Genomic DNA, 20659 nt, shown 5'->3' with positions numbered 1-20659 from the left:
GGCACTGGACAGTTTGTTTTTGGACAAGCAGTAGAGAAAACAAAGAAAAATTACATTTTTATTTAATATACTTTTTTTCCCCATTTTTAGATAAAACTACAATAGAATGGTCAAAAGTTTTAACGGTGATCTTTTGCTCCTTTTTAAGACAAAAAAAAGTTATGTACATCAACATTTACTGTACAGGTTTCTGTTGAGGACAAAAGAAAATGAAGGAGTAAAAGAAAATCAGCATACACCAGAAATGTGTGTAGCAAGTGCTGATAAATGATCAGGGCCTTTTTTTTTTTTCTTTTTTTTTTTTTTAAACTGGAAAAAAGGAGACGATGAAATAGAAGGACAGCATGTTTTCCTCTTGTAATGTGTAGATTTCTAAACACAGAGTTAAGAAGAAGAAAAGAAAAGAACAAAAACCTGCTGCTTTAGTTCTCGTGTCATATCTCCGAGACTGCGGGAGGGGGGTTAAACTCCCCTCTGGCTGTGAGTGTGTGACAGCAATGGCCGAATCCCCTATCCACTGGCAAGACTGTAATCTCCAAGTCTGAGGTGAGGTGTCTGTGCTGCTTCACGCTTCAGACTGACTGACCTGAACGCCGCCGCCTGTCCCTGTGTGAAGTCACGTCCTCGGTGTTTGACTTGACTTAAAGCCCCTCACCTCGGTTATCTGTGTGAATCCAGTCTTTGTTGGCAGTTCAAGCTATATGGATTCTGGCCTTTTCTGTTTCTTTCAGCCTTTTGGCCTGTTCCTCCGACGATGGGGAGTGGGGTCTCTTGGAGGCTGCTCCGTTCAGAGGGTCGACTACTCGACTCACTAGCGTGGGGATGGAGCTGCCGATGGGAGGCACCACATGTTTGGATGTCACATGTTCTACAGAGAGAAAGATTGGGACAGAAATGGTGAGTTTTTCCACTAGCCTTTGTATTGTATCTTAGCTTAGCATGTGCTAACAAACTAATGGAGAAATTATGCAATACATTTGGATCTTCATTAATGGATAAGATAAAAAAAAAAAATCACTTTCTTATATACACACAATACAATCTAATAGATCACAAAGAGTAAAATCTTACTTGACCAACTCAACATCGTAAAGGAAAGCAAAACAAAGCTCTGCTTTTACTTTAAAATGATATGGAAAATGTGGTGTTTAGTGGGGCAAATCAGAAACGCAGCAGGTCGCTAAAGAACACCTGTAGTGAGCAGCACTGCAGATGCACGAGTGTGGTTTGCGATTAGCAGCACTGACGCGTCACCAAAGTCGACAGCTGAGCGGCGCGATGGAAAAAACATCTGAACTAATGTAGTGTGCATCACTCAGAAATGAGTGCAAGATCACCGTTCTGGAGGTCACAATTAATTCTAGGACAGCTGCTGGTAATGTAGGCTGAGGTGATGGTTACCATTTAAAACAAATGCTGTGCTGTAGTGCGGCTTTGGGGTTTGTTACTGCGTTTGCTCCAGCCATTACATGCTGGTTCATAAGTATTTTGTCGAAAAATCTTTAATCCAATGCTACTGCGAGCTGAAAAATAAAAGAATTGGTTGAAGTTGCCTAACCTCATTTTTTTATCTGATTAAAAAGGTTGATCTTTTTAAAGGAGTTGTTCATTTTACTTTAGGGCATGTCTTTGATCCAAGAACCAGGGTTGCTAACCCTGATAACACACATCTGGGTTATTTAGCTCTTTAAAATAAAATAAAATAAAATAAAATAAAATAAAATAAATAAATAAATAAATAAATAAAAGCACAGGAGAATTTGATTACAGAAGCTTGATTAAATGATTTGATGCAATTGATGATATATGACCCTATTAATTCTTTGATATTCCACAGGCAGCAGTATGCCATGAGTGTTTTTCAAACAGGTGTCGGATTGTTCTGCCGACCTGTAAATGACCAGATCGCAGGGTGATTAATCTCTTGTCCTTTTAAAGTAAACAAGAAAGGTAAATATAGTCTCTGATAACTGACAGGACGCAGCAGTGACTTTACTACAGGTTTATTAAAAAAAAAAAAAAAAATCTTATGGACATCGCTGCCGTTTGTTTGTTGCTTGTAATTTATTTGATTTCTAATTAATGATGTGCAGTTTTATGAAAAGAAGCTATTGAAACAAATACTCACTTGAGCCAATCACAGGAATGGACATGCCCTTTTCCTCGCTGGCAGCAGGAGCGTCTGTGGTGAGGGCGTCCTCAAACACAGGCGGCTTGGGAGGTGTGATACTGCACAGACACGTTGAAAAACAAGCAGGACAACACATACAGCACATCAGAATTGCATCAGTGAAAGCAGCACTTTCAACTACTAAATGTGATGGGAGAAAAACTCCATACATACAAATAACTGATGAAACTCACTTGTGGCGGTTGAGGGCCAGTTTAATGGAATTTTTCACAACACGACAGCTGTTACTGGCAGGGAGAGGCGAGGAGGCATCAGGCAGCTCCATGCTGGGAAGTCTCTGAGGGAGGAAGAACAACAGCAGTGTTAGAAATCACCTCAAGTCTTTTAATAAGTGATTTAACAAGTAAAGATAAAGAACTTGCTTGTGTTCTTGAGGTATCGATGGTTGGAATGGGCTTTGCCTTTGATCCAGCAAGAGAAGTCTAACGAAGAGAAAATGTAATTTGTTTTTATTGCTTTACATTACTGAGAAAATCCTTTATTATTAACAGTTAACAGAGGCAGACACAGCAGCAGTAACACCTACAATGCTGGATGCTTCTCCGTGTGTTTGGGGGTCAGACGAGGGTGGATATGGTTCTTTGAAGGCAGCGTCATCATTTGACACCACCTGCAGCAGCAAAACACAACAGTGTCAGCATCTGGTCCATTCTTTTAAATATGTCAATAAGTTGTCCAAATGCTTACGTCTGTGTTTTTTGGCCTCTTGGCCGGGTCCTCTTGTGTGGGCGAGTGCGGTCTCTTGGAAGGAGCTCCGTTGACTGAGTCCTCCAGGCCGTTGGGCTCCTCTTTGGGGCTGCTGGTGGCGGTAGGCTTTGTGCTGCTGGTGATGGAGCTGCTGGCTGGTGGGGAAGGAGGCTTTGCTTTAAGAGGAGGTTCTTCAGGATGAGGAGGTGATGGAGTTGGGAAATCAAAAGAGGACATGTTAGAGACCAACTTAACAAGTGCACAGTAACACTTTCTGCATTTCCTTAATTAAAGTATTGCAGTTTAAATCGACATTTCTGTTAGGAAGCAAAGTAAAACATGCATTATACACAGTCCCTGTGTGATTTTATTTTAACTCACTTGTACCAATAACAGGGATGGACATGCCCTGGTCTTTAGCTGCAGCAGCAACAGGAGCAGGAAGAGGAGCAGCAACAGCAGCAGGAGGAGCAGCAGCAGGAGGAGCAGCTGCAACAGGTGCTGGAGAACCCTCCACAAAAAGCTGCTTAGGAGGACTGACGCTGCAAAATGAAGAGCAGAAAACATGACAACAATTTGAAGACAACTGTATTCATGAGGTAAAAGGGGATTAGGAAAAAAAGGACAACACTAACAGTAAAAATTACACACAAGTAGTGCATCATACCTGTCGTCTGTGTCAGATGTAGGCTTGGAGGGTTTGCTGGGCGGGGAGTTAAAGGGAGTCCCTGAGTCTGTGTCTCTGGAGCTGTCCAGGTGACTGCTGTCGAGGGAGAGCCGCTTAGAGCTGCCACCATTAGAACTACGGTTCAACTCTGCTATGCTCTGCGGGAGGACAGATTTGTTAAGGAGGAGAACAAACCTAAAAACAAGACAAGCATCGCAGAGCAACATCTTACTCTCTTTTTCTTCTGCACCACTTCAGGAGGCAGGTACTGATGGAGCTGCTTCTTCTTCACATGTGTTGCTTCAATCTTCATCCCATCCTTCAGCATGTTGATGTTGTTGGCTTGTCTGTACACTGATGTGCACAATGTCACGTTAACATTGACAGGACAGACAACCTCTACAGGTGTATATAAATAAGCTCCGGTCATTTCTGCCAATTTACTCAGTGAAACACCCGAGATGTATCTGTGGTATGTTTGTGTCCTTTTTTTAATGTTAAAACTCCATTTACACTAAACATAACATAACTACAGCAGCAGAAGCACACAACCTACACACCACTATAAACCACAGTAAATGATTGATTGTTAAAGTTGCAAAAACTAGTGTTTTTTAAAATTTTTTAATAACCATAAAAAACCAAACAAACCCAAAAACATCTCCCCCCACTTTACTTTGCCGCCAGCCCATTTTCAGTGGAGAACTGAACTCATCACCTGCGCTTTTGAAAGCCACCAGATTTGTTTGACTCATACAGAAACTTTACGTTTCAGAGCTCTATGTTACACAGCCGCACGAATGATTCATCACACTGTGTGAATCTGAGTAGTAGGACTCAAAAGCCTAGCTAAAAAAAACAAACAAAAAACAATCTACTTGTGTATTCTGGAAATAAAACGACTGTTTCTGTGTGGATAGGATGGAGAGAGTGTGTGTATGCTCTGTTGGGAAGGACTGCCGTAAGATATGGTGCAGCAGTAAAAACATTTTTTGCCTTCGCTTCGGTACCATTACTCTCTTCAGCTTTTGCAAACTGCGGACATAGAAAAGACTATAAAGACTAAGCACAACACGGACATCTCATAGGATCCCTTTAAAAAAAACCCTCAACAACAAACATCTGAACTAAACCTTTGGAAAAAGGAGCTAAAATGTTTGGAAAGGTATTTTCTGCAGCAGTTCCATTCAGTTCATTTATAAACTCACCTGTTTTCCCTGATATATACACTAAAGTAGAGCACATGTTAATGCTGAAAAAAACAAAACAAGCCATTGTCCTTTTTCCTAGAATGTTCGAAAAGATTTAGCAGCAATTTTTCCTTCAGCTCATTTAAAACGCAGAGTGAGGTTAGACCTACCAGTGTCTGTGAAAGACTGGATGTCATATGTCAAGTCTATGTTCACACTCTCTGCATTCTCCACCTTCTTAAAGATGATCCCAATAAACCACATCGACACAAAATCGTTCCTGTTGGAGAAAAACACAAAAAGAGCACGCTCCCTTAGAATATGTCTCGATGTTCTGGTTGAGCGTCTGTGGATGAAGCTGGACTCACTCGTTCCGGTTCTCTTTAGATCCCGGGAATGACTGGGGGTTTACATGAGCCAGGGTAATGTACTCGTTCCTCTCCAGGTTTCCCACCAGAACACGGATCTTTGACTCCACCAGGCCGATCCTGGGGAAAAAAACAAACAAAAAAAACAACAACATTAAGACGTGGTCAGGGAGGGTACACCACAAGGCTGTGCTGACAGGCAATGATGTCATCGATCGATGATGGTCACAGTTAAAGGTGATACCTCACCAATCAAGGTGATTTTTATCTATACTTATCTGATGCATGAGAGCCGCATTAAATTCAACCTACAAAGCTGCAGATTCCCGTCAATTCTTCACAGATAACTTATGCTTGCAACACAGCGCGCACACATCTACACTCTGACTCCTGCGTGCTCTGAGGTTGGCGTGTATGTGACGCGGCAACACTGATTCATCAAATAAGAGAAAACAGGAGAATAATTCTGACTGCTCAGCCTCGATTACACTTTCCGCGTCCATGAATCTGGTCTGAACGACGCAAATATGTGCACCCCATGACAGTGGACCCAGGATAACAGTAATGACTGTTATACTACTAATGACAAGTTTGCATGTCAACATACAAACTTTTCTGTGTGTTATAAATGTGACTCTTGCTGCAGCTGCTACGCTTTTTTCCCCTTTGTGTGCATGTATGAGACGTATTGTACGTTATGAATGGTGAACGGCAGCATAATCATAATGGTAGACTTCTCAGGCACCCAGTGGCAATGCAACAGGGGGAAATAGGACGACTACACTATGAAGCAAATCGCCCAGTTACAGTGCACTTGGTACAGTTTTCCAACTGATGTGCAGGACAAACTGTATACGATGGCTGGATATAGTCACTGTAACATCACCCATTAAGTGAAGGCCTGTTTTTGAAGCTTCAAGCTGAGTGTTTTGGCTCTTGCCGCAAATCTCAGAGAAACCTAAGGAAACCGGATGGGGCTCACAATCACAAGTTAGGCCTGCTAAATCCTTGTTTTGGACTTAATCGGACAAAAATGATCATTATACTGTCTTCGATAAGACCTGACACTAGTTGCTGAGACTAAACTCATCAGGAAAGAGTTTACTGAGGTTCTAGATGAAGACCTATACATCTAAACAATTTCACTTTTTGTTTTAAAAAGAACAAAAGTCACACACCGAAGCTACATTCACCTTTTTCATACACACTTTACATAGATGATCCTGTACCATGACTGTAAATACAGATGAAACTAAGCTGGCATGCAAACTGGCAGGCTCAAATATATCAATTAATATCAAAGACAATGATGGCTGATGGTGATTTACAGATTTAGAGCTCCTGAGCTACTAGAAATCTTGATCTTTGACACTCACCATTCCAAGTGGTTTTCTTCTGTCGATGCACTGGCAGTGAGAACAATGTAATGTCTGCCACAAAAAAAGAAGAAAATAAATAAAGTTAGACAAGTTATGGTCAGAGTTTACCCTGCTTCTCGCCCTGAGACAGCTGGGATAGACTCCACCCCCCCTCGACCCTAAAAAGGATAAGCGGAAGAGAATGGATGGAAGTTATGCAAATAATAAATCCAGAGGTCCTGAAAGACCTCAGGCTTTCACAGAGACTGGTGTTGGTCTGCTGATGCACTACTGTGCAGTCTTAATGATCTTGTACCAATCCTCAATACCACACCGAGGAGCAAAATCCACAGTTTTTGGGCATCGACAGTCCCACCACTGCTCAGGTGACCATTGTAGCTCCAGTAACAGAGCAGCACCAACAGAAAGCCAGCAGAAACTGCGTGTGGGAGGAACATTCATAAACAAAGTGAGTCACCCTAAGTGACCACAGAATGACTCAAATTTGCCCACACCACAGAAACAATAACTTGCTTGGGGGGGGGGGGTAGAGCAAGTTGCACTAGTTTGTTTCAGCTGCATAAAGCATTTGTGTTTTTTTAAATATGCACCTGGCAAATTCAAAATGTAGAACAAGCAAAAAGCAAAGGGGAGGGGTGTCCCACACAGGTACACTTACATTGCTATCCTCAGGCAGTTTCAAAAGCACAGACAGAGCACTCACTTGTATTTTTGGAAAAAGTTGGGCGGCTCAAACAGTTTGGACCACTCTGCTTTGCCCTGAAGAATCTCATCTGTGACGCTGAGACCTGTTCATGATAGAACGAAGATGGATTTGATGACTCAGCCCTCGTGTACACCCAGTGTAAATTGGAAAACACTGATGAAGTGACTTCGCAGTGCTACGTTGCTGATTCACTCTTTACCGTATTTGAACTCCTCGCTCATGATGGTACGTGTAGACGTGGAGACGTTGTATGTGGAGTTCTGCTGGGGATAGGCAGGTGTGATGATGGGCATCAGGTGATATCTGTCAGCTGGGTTCACCTAGAATTTAAAAAGGTCGATTAATTAAGGAAAGACGCAGCACAGGGGACTCTTGTTGGGTTCTCTGCAGATCAGGGAGCTGTTGCGTCAGTGCACTCCACCCACCGAGCTGAATGAGAAGATCAATTTCACCACAACCCACACCCACACGCACAAAAGCAACATAAAGCTAAAGGTACACACATCCCACCCACCCACACAGTACATCCCAATTCACTCTGCTTGCCTTAAATTTCCCTCATTTGCATTTTTTCCCCTCAGGCAATGTGAGGATGGCGGAATTAAAGAAACTATTTCTAAAAAAACAAAAAATAAATAAATAAATAAAATAAAATGGAAAAAAAAAAAAAGGCTATGAGCCATAACTAATCTTTAACATCAAATGAGAGCTATTCATGTTTGCCAGCATTACAAAACACTTGAAATTTTATGTGCACAATGAGCCTTAACACCAGCTGCATGATAAGCATCACCAAATCTGGATTTAGCCTGTCACAAAAGTGGGACACATTCTTAAGTATCCTGCATATGATTGGTTTTACACTGGATACTTGCTTTTCTGTATTTAAGAGAGAGGGGAGGGCCTACGGCCAAATGCCAACTTACCACCAGGAAATAAACAGTTTGTGCTTTTAACAGTCCACACTGTGATGAATGTCTCAGCGTAAAACAAACATGTGGCATGAATAAAATCTAAATGGTATTTTCAGCCTACAGCTCAGCAGTCGCCAAGTGACTGAACGGAAAGGACACCAATATGCAATTAAAAAGTGTTTATTGCTGAAGGCACACAATAAACATGACACAGTAGTTACAAAGGGCTTGAGTGTTTTCAATTAAGGCAAAAAGCATTTAGTTTGAAAAGAGATTTATAAGCAAAGTTATAAAAACAAACATATGACAGCTGGAAAAGGAAAAGACTGAAAGAGACGAGCTGCTCCTGCTCTGACTGTAAGAGAACAGGCTCAATACCCCCTCTCATCAACTCTGCAGCACCCCCTGGTGTAAGGATGCGATCACCTACAGTCATTTTACATTCAAAAACAATTTGTTTTTTTACATCAAAACGCAAAATTAGGAGGCCACGTTCATTTAAAAGCCACCAAACCACCAAATACTGTTCATTAAAAACCACCTAAACTATCACAGGAACAACAAATGTTCAGACGAAAAGATTTTTTTCAAATCCCGAGAAAGTTTGATTAAATGTTCTTTATTTTTACACAGATCCAAGTCATTTATTAATAGCTTCAATGTCTTCTTCAGTTTAAGTAATTTCCCATGGCTCTGTGAGGTTGACAAGATAGAACAGAGTTACATTTGCAAAAAAAAAAAGTCTCAATATGTCCTGAAATATTCTGTACACACACCATTGCCCCACTCAGCCCTACCACTTATGGTACGGTTACCATATGTATACTAGCGCTAGAAGGTACGAAGGGCTTAGTCTCCAAAATAAATGAGACTCCCATAAAAAAAGATTTCAGCTCTATTCTGTATCTAATGCACTTTCTATTGTAGGGGTGTGTTATCTGACAAGACGTCCATGTGGGAAGTCTTCCTTCCTCCAAACTGCTCTGCTCTGGGAGGCCTCCTCCGAGCAGAGTTAAGAGCACTGGAGCTCATGAGTGGGACCCAATCAATGTCGTGGTCACGTGAGGACATAGGGATGAGGAGACATGAAATAAGAGATGTGAAATGTACCTACACACTAGCTGTCGAGCCAAATTTAAAAAACACACCAACAAACTTATCACATCTCCATCCAGATAGCTTTACCAGTGTCTACACAGCAATACATGTGCAAAACAGAGGGCATAACAATACCATAAGAAGGTAAAACACTGGTGTAATACTCACTCTCGGGTCCCACACAGGCAAATTTAAATTACTATCCTCAGGCTGTTTCAAAAGCACCGGATTCGGCCACTCCCTACAAAAGGTAGGTAATGAATGCAGTAAATAAATATATTTGGGCTGTGAGACGCTGCCAAAAAGCAGAAGACGATAAGTTGCAGAATCTCACCATTTAGAGAAAACCAAGAAGAACTTATGGACAAGTGTGGCAGCAACAGCGTTGGGGTAGAGCTGGCAGGTCCTGGCTACCAACATAGCCCATGACACTCCACCCAGAAAGCCCAGCATGTTGGAGTAGATTCCTCGACCTGCAGCCACAGGAAATGTTACAGGTTATTGAGAAGAGCATCACTAACCACTCTGAGTTATACACTGACATGTGAGAAAAACAGGAGGAGCGCTTTTGTAGTAATAATAATAAAAAATTGGATCTATATAGCGCTTTTCAAGGCACCCAAAGCGCTTTACAATGCCACTATTCATTCACTCTCACATTCACACACTGGTGGAGGCAGCTACAGTTGTAGCCACAGCTGCCCTGGGCAGACTGACAGAAGCCAGGCTGCCATATCGCGCCATCGGCCCCTCTGGCCTTATGTGATAGTAAACACAAATGTTTACATAAAGGATTTGCAGACATGTGACCGCTTACCACGTGGCATTAACTTATCGGCCATTTCGGACATGTAATAAGCCTGAAACATAGTGAAAAACCTACACCACATATAGATGAGACACACTATAGCAGCTATGAATAAACAAACAAGTGTATATACTCTCTCAGAGGAAGTGAAACACTTTGTGACAAGCATCTTGCTCGTTATGTGGAGAAACTTGGCAGCGAAGAGCTGAAGATGGACGTTAACTTCCCCTCTCCTGGCGTTCTCCCCAACATCACACCACACGATTTATATCAAACATTATATTGAACGAGATAAACATTCAAACTTTTGTCGACTTGTATATCAGTATTTTGTGTCAAGATGGGTAACAAACTCTAGTTACTGGACTGTAGTCACTGGATCAAGTGGACCACGATATTGATATTGGCACCTCTCTGTGCATTATCCCTTACATTATCAATGGGTCAACGTAGCTCATTTCTGATTAACGACAGTCACACTGAGATGAATTGAGGATATCTGTAATTTTCCGTCAGTAAGTGCTGCTGTTATTTCCTGTTTGCTGCCATTTATGCTTGTTCCTGAAACTTTGGATCTTATGTGGGCAGATTCGAACTTAGAACATAAACTCTGGTGATTTGAGAATGTAATCAAAGTTTTGATCAGAGGGAAAGCAGTTAAAAGTCTTTGGACGCTAGAGTCTAATGTTAGCTGGCATGATGTTAGCTTGTGATGTTATATTGTTGTTTAGCCATCTCTTGTCAGCTGTCCAGAAACGGGAGGGTCACATGTCTGATCTGGTACCGTTAACCAATTGCAACAATATAGAGATTAAACTAAGTTTGTTCACATAGGATTACTCATGTTATAACCCTAACTTGGGGCGATCGTTGGCAGTTAGTCTTGTAATCGGAAGGTTGCCGGTTCGAGCCCCGGCTCTGACAGTCTCGGTCGTTGTGTCCTTGGGCAAGACACTTCACCCGTTGCCTACTGGTGGTGGTCAGAGGGCCCGGTGGCGCCAGTGTCCGGCAGCCTCGCCTCTGTCAGTGCGCCCCAGGGTGGCTGTGGCTACAATGTAGCTGCCATCACCAGTGTGTGAATGGGTGGATGACTGAATGTAGTGTAAAGCGCTCTGGGCTCCTTAGGGACTAAGTAAAGCGCTATATAAATACAGGCCATTTACCATTTAACTTCAACTCAGGAGTGAAGCTTAAGATGAGGAGGGTGAGAAGCTGAGTGTAGTGGTGAAGAAGGCAGATGAAGATAATAATAATAAAATAAATTAAAAACAAAACAAAACGAGATAATACATGTAAAAATTTTAAATAGTCAAATATTGTTTCAAACAAACACTGGTGATTTTAAAAATTCAAGTAACTTATATTTGTTACGCCATTATACTGTTTATTTGATGCCTGTATCCAATTTCTATTTAAACTACTTGAGTAATTAGACATGATTGCTAACGCTTATTATGGCCAATATGGCAGCTCTCAAGCGATGTGTGCATGACGCCACGTCCTAAACCTCTATACAGGATACACAACCCAAGTGCAAATAAATACAATAAACGCAAACAACGGCAAACACATAGAAAGTGCAAGCACACATACGTTTTGCCCAGAGTTTGATGGCTCTCAGTGTCAGTCTGAAGTTCTCTTTGTTCGGCACCAGGTACAAAATTTCATCAGTTACTCGACAACCTGTAAGAAAAAAAAAAGGCAGTGTTACAGTTGTGGAAATTACCATTAGGAAAACTTTGGAGATGTGTCAGTTTTAACTTAAAGCCTCAGATCAGCAGTGACCACTGAGCGCACCATTAAGGCTGCGGATACATCGAATGTCCAAGTTTCTCAAGATGGAGTCTCCCCTCAGGTCCAGGTTGTCTGGAATGGATTGTAAGGCCAATCTGGCAAAAAGCAGGTCAATCTGCTCACACAGAGACATAAAACATTAGAGATAAAAATGTTTGCGTCATGGGATTAACCCTTCATACTTGTTGAAATGGGAAACATGACCAAAGCAACATGGCACAAAGTACCCTGCAGCAAGCATGTTACCAACACAGTAGTGTAATTAGTTTACTTTAATCAGTATGCATGCACTGATGTAATCATGATTATCATTTGGGTGACAATGAAACTCACCTCAATTCCATCAAATTTGAATTTTATCACTGGTACAAAAGCATCCTCAACAGCCTTGAAGGAGTAGAGAACAAACAAGAGGCCTCATCAACAACAAAGGACATCTGAGGACACTGTAGGTCAGTCTGCCCCCCCCCCCGCTGTGTCAACAAGACTTACCCTGAGATCTTTAATCTCTTCATGCTGTTTCAATTTCTCAAAGAAAGACTGGAAAAAGTCTGTTCTTTCTACATGCCGTGGAGCCACACATAAGGCATCAATATCAGCTCCTGTAAGGAGGAGTTACTTTGATCAGTGTCATCTGGATTGATCAGCAGGATAAAGGGTTGATGAATCAAATGATAGTAAAGTTGATTCAGTCAAGATTACATGATAAAACGTTATGGTTTAAAGCACAGACTTAGGAAATACTAAACTAGGTATGTAAACATCCAAAGAAGTTCTGCAACTATTGAGCACAACAGGCCTAATGACTGCTCATGTTTAGTGTAGAAAATGTTATGGGTTTAGAGGAAGTAGCAATGTTCAAGGTGACTAAATTACTGAACATTTACATGAGGGGAAAAAAAACCTGCCAAGGGGACTAGAAAGGAAGAACACACAGGGAACATTCAAACCTGAGCAGATTTTTAACAAAGGAGTTTAAATATTGACCATGTTGATGAAAATGTTTTGATAAACAGTTGGAATTTTTGAATCACTTAAGAGACAATTTGTGGCCAGCATAACAGAAACTGTCGCATCAGTTTGTCGAACAGCAATGCCCTTCCTCTGTTTATTACACAAATTTCAAATATAAATTGAATTTTAGCACTACAATAATAAAATCCGTTGCTTTCTCAGTCTACTTGATGGTGCTATTGGTTTTTTTTCTAGTAAAGTCAGCAGAGGCAACTGTAGGTGTGTGGAAGGAAGTTGGGAAAACATTTTTGTAACACTTTTATAAGAGTGAGACATGAGATTGATGTGACACATGATTTGAAAGTGTCATATGGCAGTAAAATAGAAGAAATCTACAATAGAATTCTACGAAGATCCCAAGATGGAAAAACAAACAAAACCAAAACAAAATCAAACACACACTGTGCACCCTTAGCTTAACAGAACTATCTCCAAATTTGCTCAGGATGGTGGAACTTGGGTACGCGATGCTGCAATGTTTGTGACCATAACAGCTCATTATCTCACACAGGACTGGTAACTGCTGTCTCACATTAAAACACCAATGCATAACAGTAGTTCACACGTGATTGCATTAAGTTGGACTAAACTGTAATACAGATCAGGCTGTCATACGTGACATCGCAGGTTTTTAATGACAGCATGTTTGCACTACATTTTCATTCCGCAGTAGGGCTGAACGATATATCGCATTTGCGATAATATCGCGACATGATCAAGTGCAATTTTCTAACCGCAAAGGCTGCGATTATACTCTGGACATGTCCAAATTCATGGGCTGCATCCTCCTGAGGCCGCATTTGTAGACCGATTACGTCACAGCGACGCGCCGAAGGCTGTCCAAATTACTACCATATCCCAGAATTCATAGCGCGGCCCAGCCAAACTCCAGTTTCCAACAATGGCGGCCGCTACTAAGTTTTAAAATTACTCATACTAATCTTTCTGGGTCACAAAATAAACTTTTAACATATTTTCAGGCGAGAAAGTAGTTGTGTAAACATCAAATATCTGCTCGGTTTATCAAGATATCCCATATTTGCAAAAGTGCTTCGACGTTTTCAGAGGCGTCTGCTACCCACCAGCTCGACAGCTAGCCGGGAGCTCGAGGGTTACTGATGCGGCCGAGAACGGCACAACTCCCGGCACATCATTTTCAGATCACCGCGGAGTTTCGCTGCTCGGGTTAAACGTAATATATAAGTCACTTAGACAACCTAAAAATGTTATTGTTGGGCTTTTTTCAGTGTTTTGTTTGTTCGTGAGTAAATCGGTTTGGCTGAGATTAAAGTTATTAGATTAGATAAAATAAAACTTTATTAATCCCCCGGGTGGGTTCCTCCTTGGTTTTCACACAGCTGACTAAACGTCAAACAGAAAACTTATTAAACAGAAGTATGAGACAGTCGAGAATTTACACCAGTGTCTGGTTATATTTTAGATAGCAAGAAGCAGACGGCCGAGTTTATTAAACTCCACCGAGACAGCGGTGACGCTAATCAGAAGGCTAGACCGTCCAATTTCACGCCTTTAAATTTTAAAGGCGTGTTTGTGTGTGTGTTTATACAATTGCTATTATGTTTGCACTTTATGTGTAATGTTACTGACTGCAGAGATCAGTAAGATGTGTGTATTTTTTATTTATTTAATATTATTTTTTAATTTAATGACTGTCTAGTAGTTCACAGATGTCGAAAAACTGAGTGTGGTAAAGCCACTGATTTTGTTTATGTATATTTCTGCAATCTGCACATTGTACTGACTTTCATTTTAATGTTTACACCAGGGTTCCTTGTCAGCACTTTATGCTCAGATGTTTGTAAGCTAAAAATAAACTATTGTGTATGTTCAAATATACTGTTGTGATTGAAGAAGTTAAATAAAAATGTCAGTCATCAATTCATGCATCACCTCATGTCATCATAACAGAGGTCTGTCCTCCAGGAAAGAACAGTTTAAAATTAATGTAATATAGTATTGGCCATACTATATGATGTATTGCTTGTCTTTGTTTAATAATACAGAAGACAAAGACCTTAAAAAATAATCGCATATCGCATCGCAATCGCAATATTGGGGCAAAAAAAATCGCAATTAGATTATTTTCCATAATCGTTCAGCCCTATTCCGCAGCAACTAAAATTACTGAAATGAAAGACAAAGAACTTCATTTGCAGTTTTGCAATATCTGATTGCTCATTACTAAGAAAAATATTTACAATTACAATAATATATCAATATATAATATATTCTGTCCGAGAAAGCAAAAGGTTGAAATATAAAATACTGCAAAGTTTACATGCTAACCAGGTAACTTTAAAAAATGAGAAGAGTGCAAATCACTATTATACTCTTGTATTTAAATAAAGATTTTACCCTTTTGTCACACTGGCCAGCTGTTTAAAACAATGGCAGACTCAAACCACATTCACACCAGTGTTTGTTTACCCAGTTTTCTGACCCCAAAACTAGCCTTTTCAAAACCACTCAATAGCACAGGAACATGACAATGACAGCGACAGCCTTGTGTTTCAGTGCCGTCAGGGAGAGCTGAGCTTTTCAAAAACAATGTTGCACACCTGCTTGTACAGGGTTCTGCAATAGGTGGTAATAATGCTCAGCTAACACGCTCTTTTTGTGCCAAAAGAACCAGCCAATCATCATACACTACAGGTTTCACGTTGACAAGATGTTAAATTATTAGAGTAACAGATACACATACCTTTTGTGTGCACTCCAAGTCGGTATGAACCAAATGTAAATATCTTGCCCCCAACACAGCTAATAGCTGATGGTGGAAGGTTCTGTAGAGCAGAGATAAGAAACTGAAGTCAGTATGACTTTTAAAAAAACAGAAGAAAGTGTTAGTGTCACTTTAGTGTCTGATTAGACAGTTTAAGATTAAACACTTCATAAAGCACTAAGCCCCATCATCTTCACACAAGACGGGGAATACACTTGGTTGGAAACGTAGAGAGATGCAGACACCAAAGACCATTTGTGCTTTACTGCACAGGTATTTATTATTTTGTAGTGCAGCTGAGTAGTCACAAAAATTGGCAGGCATGTGGATGTCGTCATATGGCTCTGCATATTCGTGGACGAGGAAACTTTAAAGCAAAGATTATACTCTGCTGGTTCAATAGACACCTGTTATTTATTCTTTAAAGGGTGCTTGCGTAGTTGGTGTGTCTGTAGCACAGTGTTTCTGTGGGGTCACAAATAAAGTGCTAAACACGTGGACATCTGCAGTGATACTCATGCATTGTTGATAAAGCTCATTTCAATTGAGCGCTTTCCCCTGTTAATCCAATAATTAATGTCACACAACTATAGAGAGTGGGAAATTCTGTAAAACTCTGCAAAAATTTTGCCTAACTCAATAAACAGTTAAAAAAACAAAAAACAAAAACAAGCATTAGACAGTAGAACAGCCCTAGTCTTAAATGGGATTTATGGCCCAGTGGTGGTGGTGCGGTCACTGTCCACTCCAGGCCTGCAGACAGGTTTGTCATCAGCGTAGTGGAGGTAGTGTACAGAGTATGTGGTAGAATTGATCTGTGGGCCACTCTTGCTTGTAAGATTGTTGTTCCTCCAGAAACAGAGAAGATCAAACTTCTGATGCACAAAGAGCTGAAGTGAAACCAAATGTTAAAAAAAAGAAAAGAAAAAAAGTAGTGCCTACAGTAGCTAGGGTCTGTGTATTTCATGCTGTATTTTTTTTCTTTTTATCTTCGAATTCTTTTTCCACAGTTCACCCGTTCCCAGCGAACTCCACTGTTGCTCCCTTCTCTATTCTGGCCCACTTGTCAACTAATCAAGAGTAGGATGACACATCACCCACTTCCAGCGACAGGCAATCAGGACTTTGGAGGAGTGTGTGGAAGCAAATATGATTTAGGACAGTAGGTTTGGGGTGGGTGAACAACCCCCAAACAGAGATGCGCAAACAGGCAGACAAATTTTTGGGACCGTAAATCTCAGTTCAGCATGACCATAAAATGAACTCTGGGGGTGGAAACTGGTAATAGGGTTAGAAATCATTCAGCTTCCCAAGCAGAACCTACCTTTAACTCACTGATCTCTGCAATCCATTCTTTAACAAAGTTATTCAGCTTCCCAAGAACTGCAAGTCTGAAAAGAAAGACTTTTTAGCTGACACTTCTTTCACAATCCTTCATTTCCACAAATTCATTGAGAGAGTGAAAATGATTTTCACAAGGTCACCTGTCCTAAGAGTTTACATGCCCATGTACATTCACTTAGTTAATGTGCACATCAAATAAAATGCAGACAATAGATATCAGAGAGGCTTAGTTTAAATGCTTATAGCTCTTCAAATCATAGGTTTGTAATCAACATATTCAAAAACTGTATTGTGGTGATTGGTATATTATTAACAAAGAAAGAGGGAGAGAGAACATGCATTCCTCACCTATGGTTGAGTTCTTCTTCATCTTCAAACACTCCAAAAGGTTTCATTGCATCGCAGAGCTTCTTGGTGTAGTGGTGGTCTATTTCTCGTGGGGGCGCGAGGCTAATCGCAGAGGTGATGCCATAGTGTTTCTGAGGCTGCTGCCCACTAGGCATGGTGCTGCGATAAACGTGGTACAACAGATCAAAAAGCAGATACTACACCACCACTTAGCACACTTTTTTTAAGTTTCAAGCTCAGTAAGAACAAGACATGAACCATTCCCCAACGCGTTAACAAGACTTTAATAAACACCAGTCGGGTTTTGCAGTTAGCTTGTTCTGTTGCCGCGAACACTATACTGTGTAAACACTCCACAGACAGCAACCTGATTAAATCACATCTCCCACACACAGCAAGCTTTAAATCCATAGTTGTGTGCAATGTCGAACTTGGAAAGCGAGTTGACCAAGACAGCAAATTTAAAAAGTGCCACTATTCAACCTCTCCTTACAGCGTGCGAGCGTTAGCAGAGATGCTACAAACACGACGGGAAGCTAACAATTTGGCTAATTTAGCAAGTTGGCAAAACGTTAGCCGGATGCTACGGAAGAATTGGTTTAAGTAACGACTCGACAGAAAGACATTTTAAAAGTTGTCATTTTCCCAAATAAAACCAACAAGTGGAAACTATGCGGGTATTTTGACACATTTACTCTGCAGTTTCCCACCAGCGACAAAGCGGGACAGCCAGCAACCGAAGGCTGCAGGCCTTGTTGTGACAGTTTGCTAACGTTAGCCTTTAGCCTATTCTTCAGAATAGTCTTAAACGCGGGCAAAATCATTCATGAGGAAAAAATGTGTCACATGCATAACTTACCTTGACATTTCTTTCATGACACTCTAAAAAGCTTGCGCTGTTTTTCTGCTGCAAATCCGTAAAAAACACAAAGAAAGTCAGCAAGTGGAAATGATAACAGCCTCGACCTGATTACAACAATGGTCACTTTCCAGAAAGCAGTTCAAAGCTTCCCAGTGAACCGGAATTAGTTCTTATGTGTGAACATATCGGTTCGTGTCTCTGAAAGAATATTTATATCTAATTAATCAGCAAAAAGCAAGGACGTTTCGGTTTCTATCAGCTAAACACACGTCCAAATGTTATATGGAATTTTTTGAACCCCAAATTACAAATGTGACGGTGTTTGCTGAGACAACTGCGTGCAGCACGCTGAGCAGAAGGCACCGCCTCAGTGAGGCCACAAATCACGTGACCACCGAGGCCTAGCTTGAACCTGATGAGCCCAACAAAACACGAGCGGATGCAGGTAGCGCTAACATCCAATTTTCTCTTTAAAAAAGTGTATCAGGAATAACATATAAACTATAATCAATACTTAAATAAATAATAAGCTTCAAAACGACTAAGTATAAAAATATATAATACGTTGATTAGAGGTCACGTTACTAATTTGAGTGTACACAAGCTAATGTTGGTTGTGATGGGTTAAAAGGAACACACAGGAAGAGAACCAATTAAGTCTTTATCCCTTCATTGAATGACCCCGCTTAAACAGTTTTCATAAAATTAAAAGTACATTAAAAATATTAATTGAATTGTAATTGATAGACGCGTTCTGACTTTATGTACAGTCTGTCTACAAAATAAATACTTCGTAACTGTTGTATTGGGATGATATTTTATTACCTTTGTGACCACGAGGGGGGGACCGTCTCACAGAAAAAAACAATAAATAACAGATGCAACAAAATATAGCTTTAGTTACAATAACTAGATAGATAAAAGTATTTTCTTTCTTTTTTCTTATTTTGTTTATGGCATAGAGTTAACTCAGACTTTCACTCTTTGAATAAACTGGCGGAAATTCCTTTAAAAGCATCTACAGCGAGTTTAATATGTTTTTGGACAGTGGTAGTTTAACTTTGTACACCTCTGCACACCAGCACGATGGATTTGAAAGGATAAAAAAAATGTGCCTTAAGTGTAGACGCAGCTTTTTATTGAATGGGGTTAACAGAAGTAGTATAACCATGTTCCCAAGCTCTTTTTTGGGACAAAATACACTTTAACTGTCTAAAACATTCCACATGGCTGTGTGCACTTACACGTCTTCATTTATATACAGTTTGATAAGTTACCTAAAATTTCGTTTAAACAGCAAAATCTGTTTATGCTCTCGATAACTTACAGCATATACTTTTTTGCTGCATATGTTTAAAAAATGTGAGCTACTTGTAAAACTGTCATTTCAAGTGGGCCCACTAGGAGGCAGGTTTTTACTTACTAAATATCTCTGAACAGCACTTGAAGGACTTCTTTGTTCATATTCCACTGAACTTCAAATTTCTGATGTACTTGCTGCTCACTGGTCACATAATTCTTCAGCAAAGAATATATTAGTCACACAATATAATACGATAAGGAAGAAGCAACTGCTCTTGTGATGAATCTTGCTCAACATATCTTGGCAAGAAAACACTGAAAACACGACAGAGCTTGCATCAAAAACATTGTCAATAGTATAGTTAATTGTTTTGTTTTCATACTGAAGGTTAAGTGATTACCAGTTGATTAAATGTCTTAACTCTAAGCACACTTTGTACAGCAGATATGATACTGAACAGATTAAATTACCATTTTCACTTCAGTTTTCTTTGTGGTGGATGTTTTTGTGGCTTTATGTAAACTTGGCTGACTAAACCTGACTCTTTTTATTGGTCAGTGTATTGTTTGCCCATGACCAAATATCTCACACAGACTTTCATCTTCATTCATCGTTGATTCTCAAAAGTTAGTAAACCCTTTAGAATGTCATCTGCTGCGACCTGTTGGGGTCAGGTTCAGAGCTCTTCCGCATGCCTTGGTTGTAATGATTATTCAGTTACTGTTTCCTTTCTACCAGCACAAAGCAGCCTGGTTTTTCTCCCCTGACCTCTGGCACACACAAGGCATTTTCCCCCAGAAAAGTGTTGCTTTCTCTTATTTGGACCATTCTTTGTAAACTTCATAGATGGTTGTGTTGGAAAATCCAAGTAGATTTGCTATTTATCTAGGGATTGAGAGTAACGCAATTTCTATTCTCTGTATGTCCTGTACATGTGGCAGAATCGACAAATAAAGTTGACTTTGACTTTGACTTTGACTAGATCAATGTTTTTTGTTCACCATGTTTGTACACCCATGTGTTTTGTAGCTTTTGAAGTGTGTGCTGATAATGAGCCAGAATGGCCTCTGGTCCCTCTCCTCTTCAGGCTGGAGGATGCAGCATCCACAAATCCATCCATCCATCCATCCATCCATCCATCCATCCATCCATCCATCCATCCATCCATCAATAAAATAAAAAGTTTGATTGGTCTGACTGACCCCAGGACAGTTTTCTGGTTCGAAATGAGCATACAGGTCGG

The 20659-nt window shown here is 40.5% G+C and overlaps 1 protein-coding gene across 1 annotated transcript; it reads right to left on the bottom strand.

The window, feature by feature from the left end:
- Positions 1-289: 289 nt before the first annotated feature.
- On the bottom strand, positions 290-18275 carry papolg (poly(A) polymerase gamma). The gene is made up of 24 exons (XM_085368929.1): positions 18111-18275; positions 17252-17410; positions 16884-16950; positions 15539-15620; positions 12295-12404; positions 12136-12189; positions 11806-11917; positions 11602-11691; positions 9535-9673; positions 9369-9441; positions 7388-7508; positions 7186-7270; positions 6480-6533; positions 5104-5223; positions 4906-5015; positions 3778-3899; positions 3546-3703; positions 3260-3420; positions 2879-3069; positions 2718-2801; positions 2554-2613; positions 2365-2468; positions 2129-2229; positions 290-868 (listed from the first exon to the last, which is right to left on the bottom strand). The coding sequence occupies exons 1-24, from the start codon at positions 18125-18127 to the stop codon at positions 693-695; spliced, it is 2550 nt and encodes an 849-aa protein (XP_085225055.1). The 5' UTR covers positions 18128-18275; the 3' UTR covers positions 290-692.
- Positions 18276-20659: the final 2384 nt, after the last annotated feature.

Source organism: Diplotaxodon limnothrissa, linkage group LG13, assembly GCF_057381915.1.
Source record: "Diplotaxodon limnothrissa isolate DT_005_m linkage group LG13, D_limnothrissa_male_GT1.1, whole genome shotgun sequence".
Taxonomy (NCBI): Eukaryota; Metazoa; Chordata; class Actinopteri; order Cichliformes; family Cichlidae; genus Diplotaxodon; species Diplotaxodon limnothrissa.
Note: the sequence above shows the minus strand (reverse complement) of the source record. Positions and strands in the feature narration are given on the sequence as shown.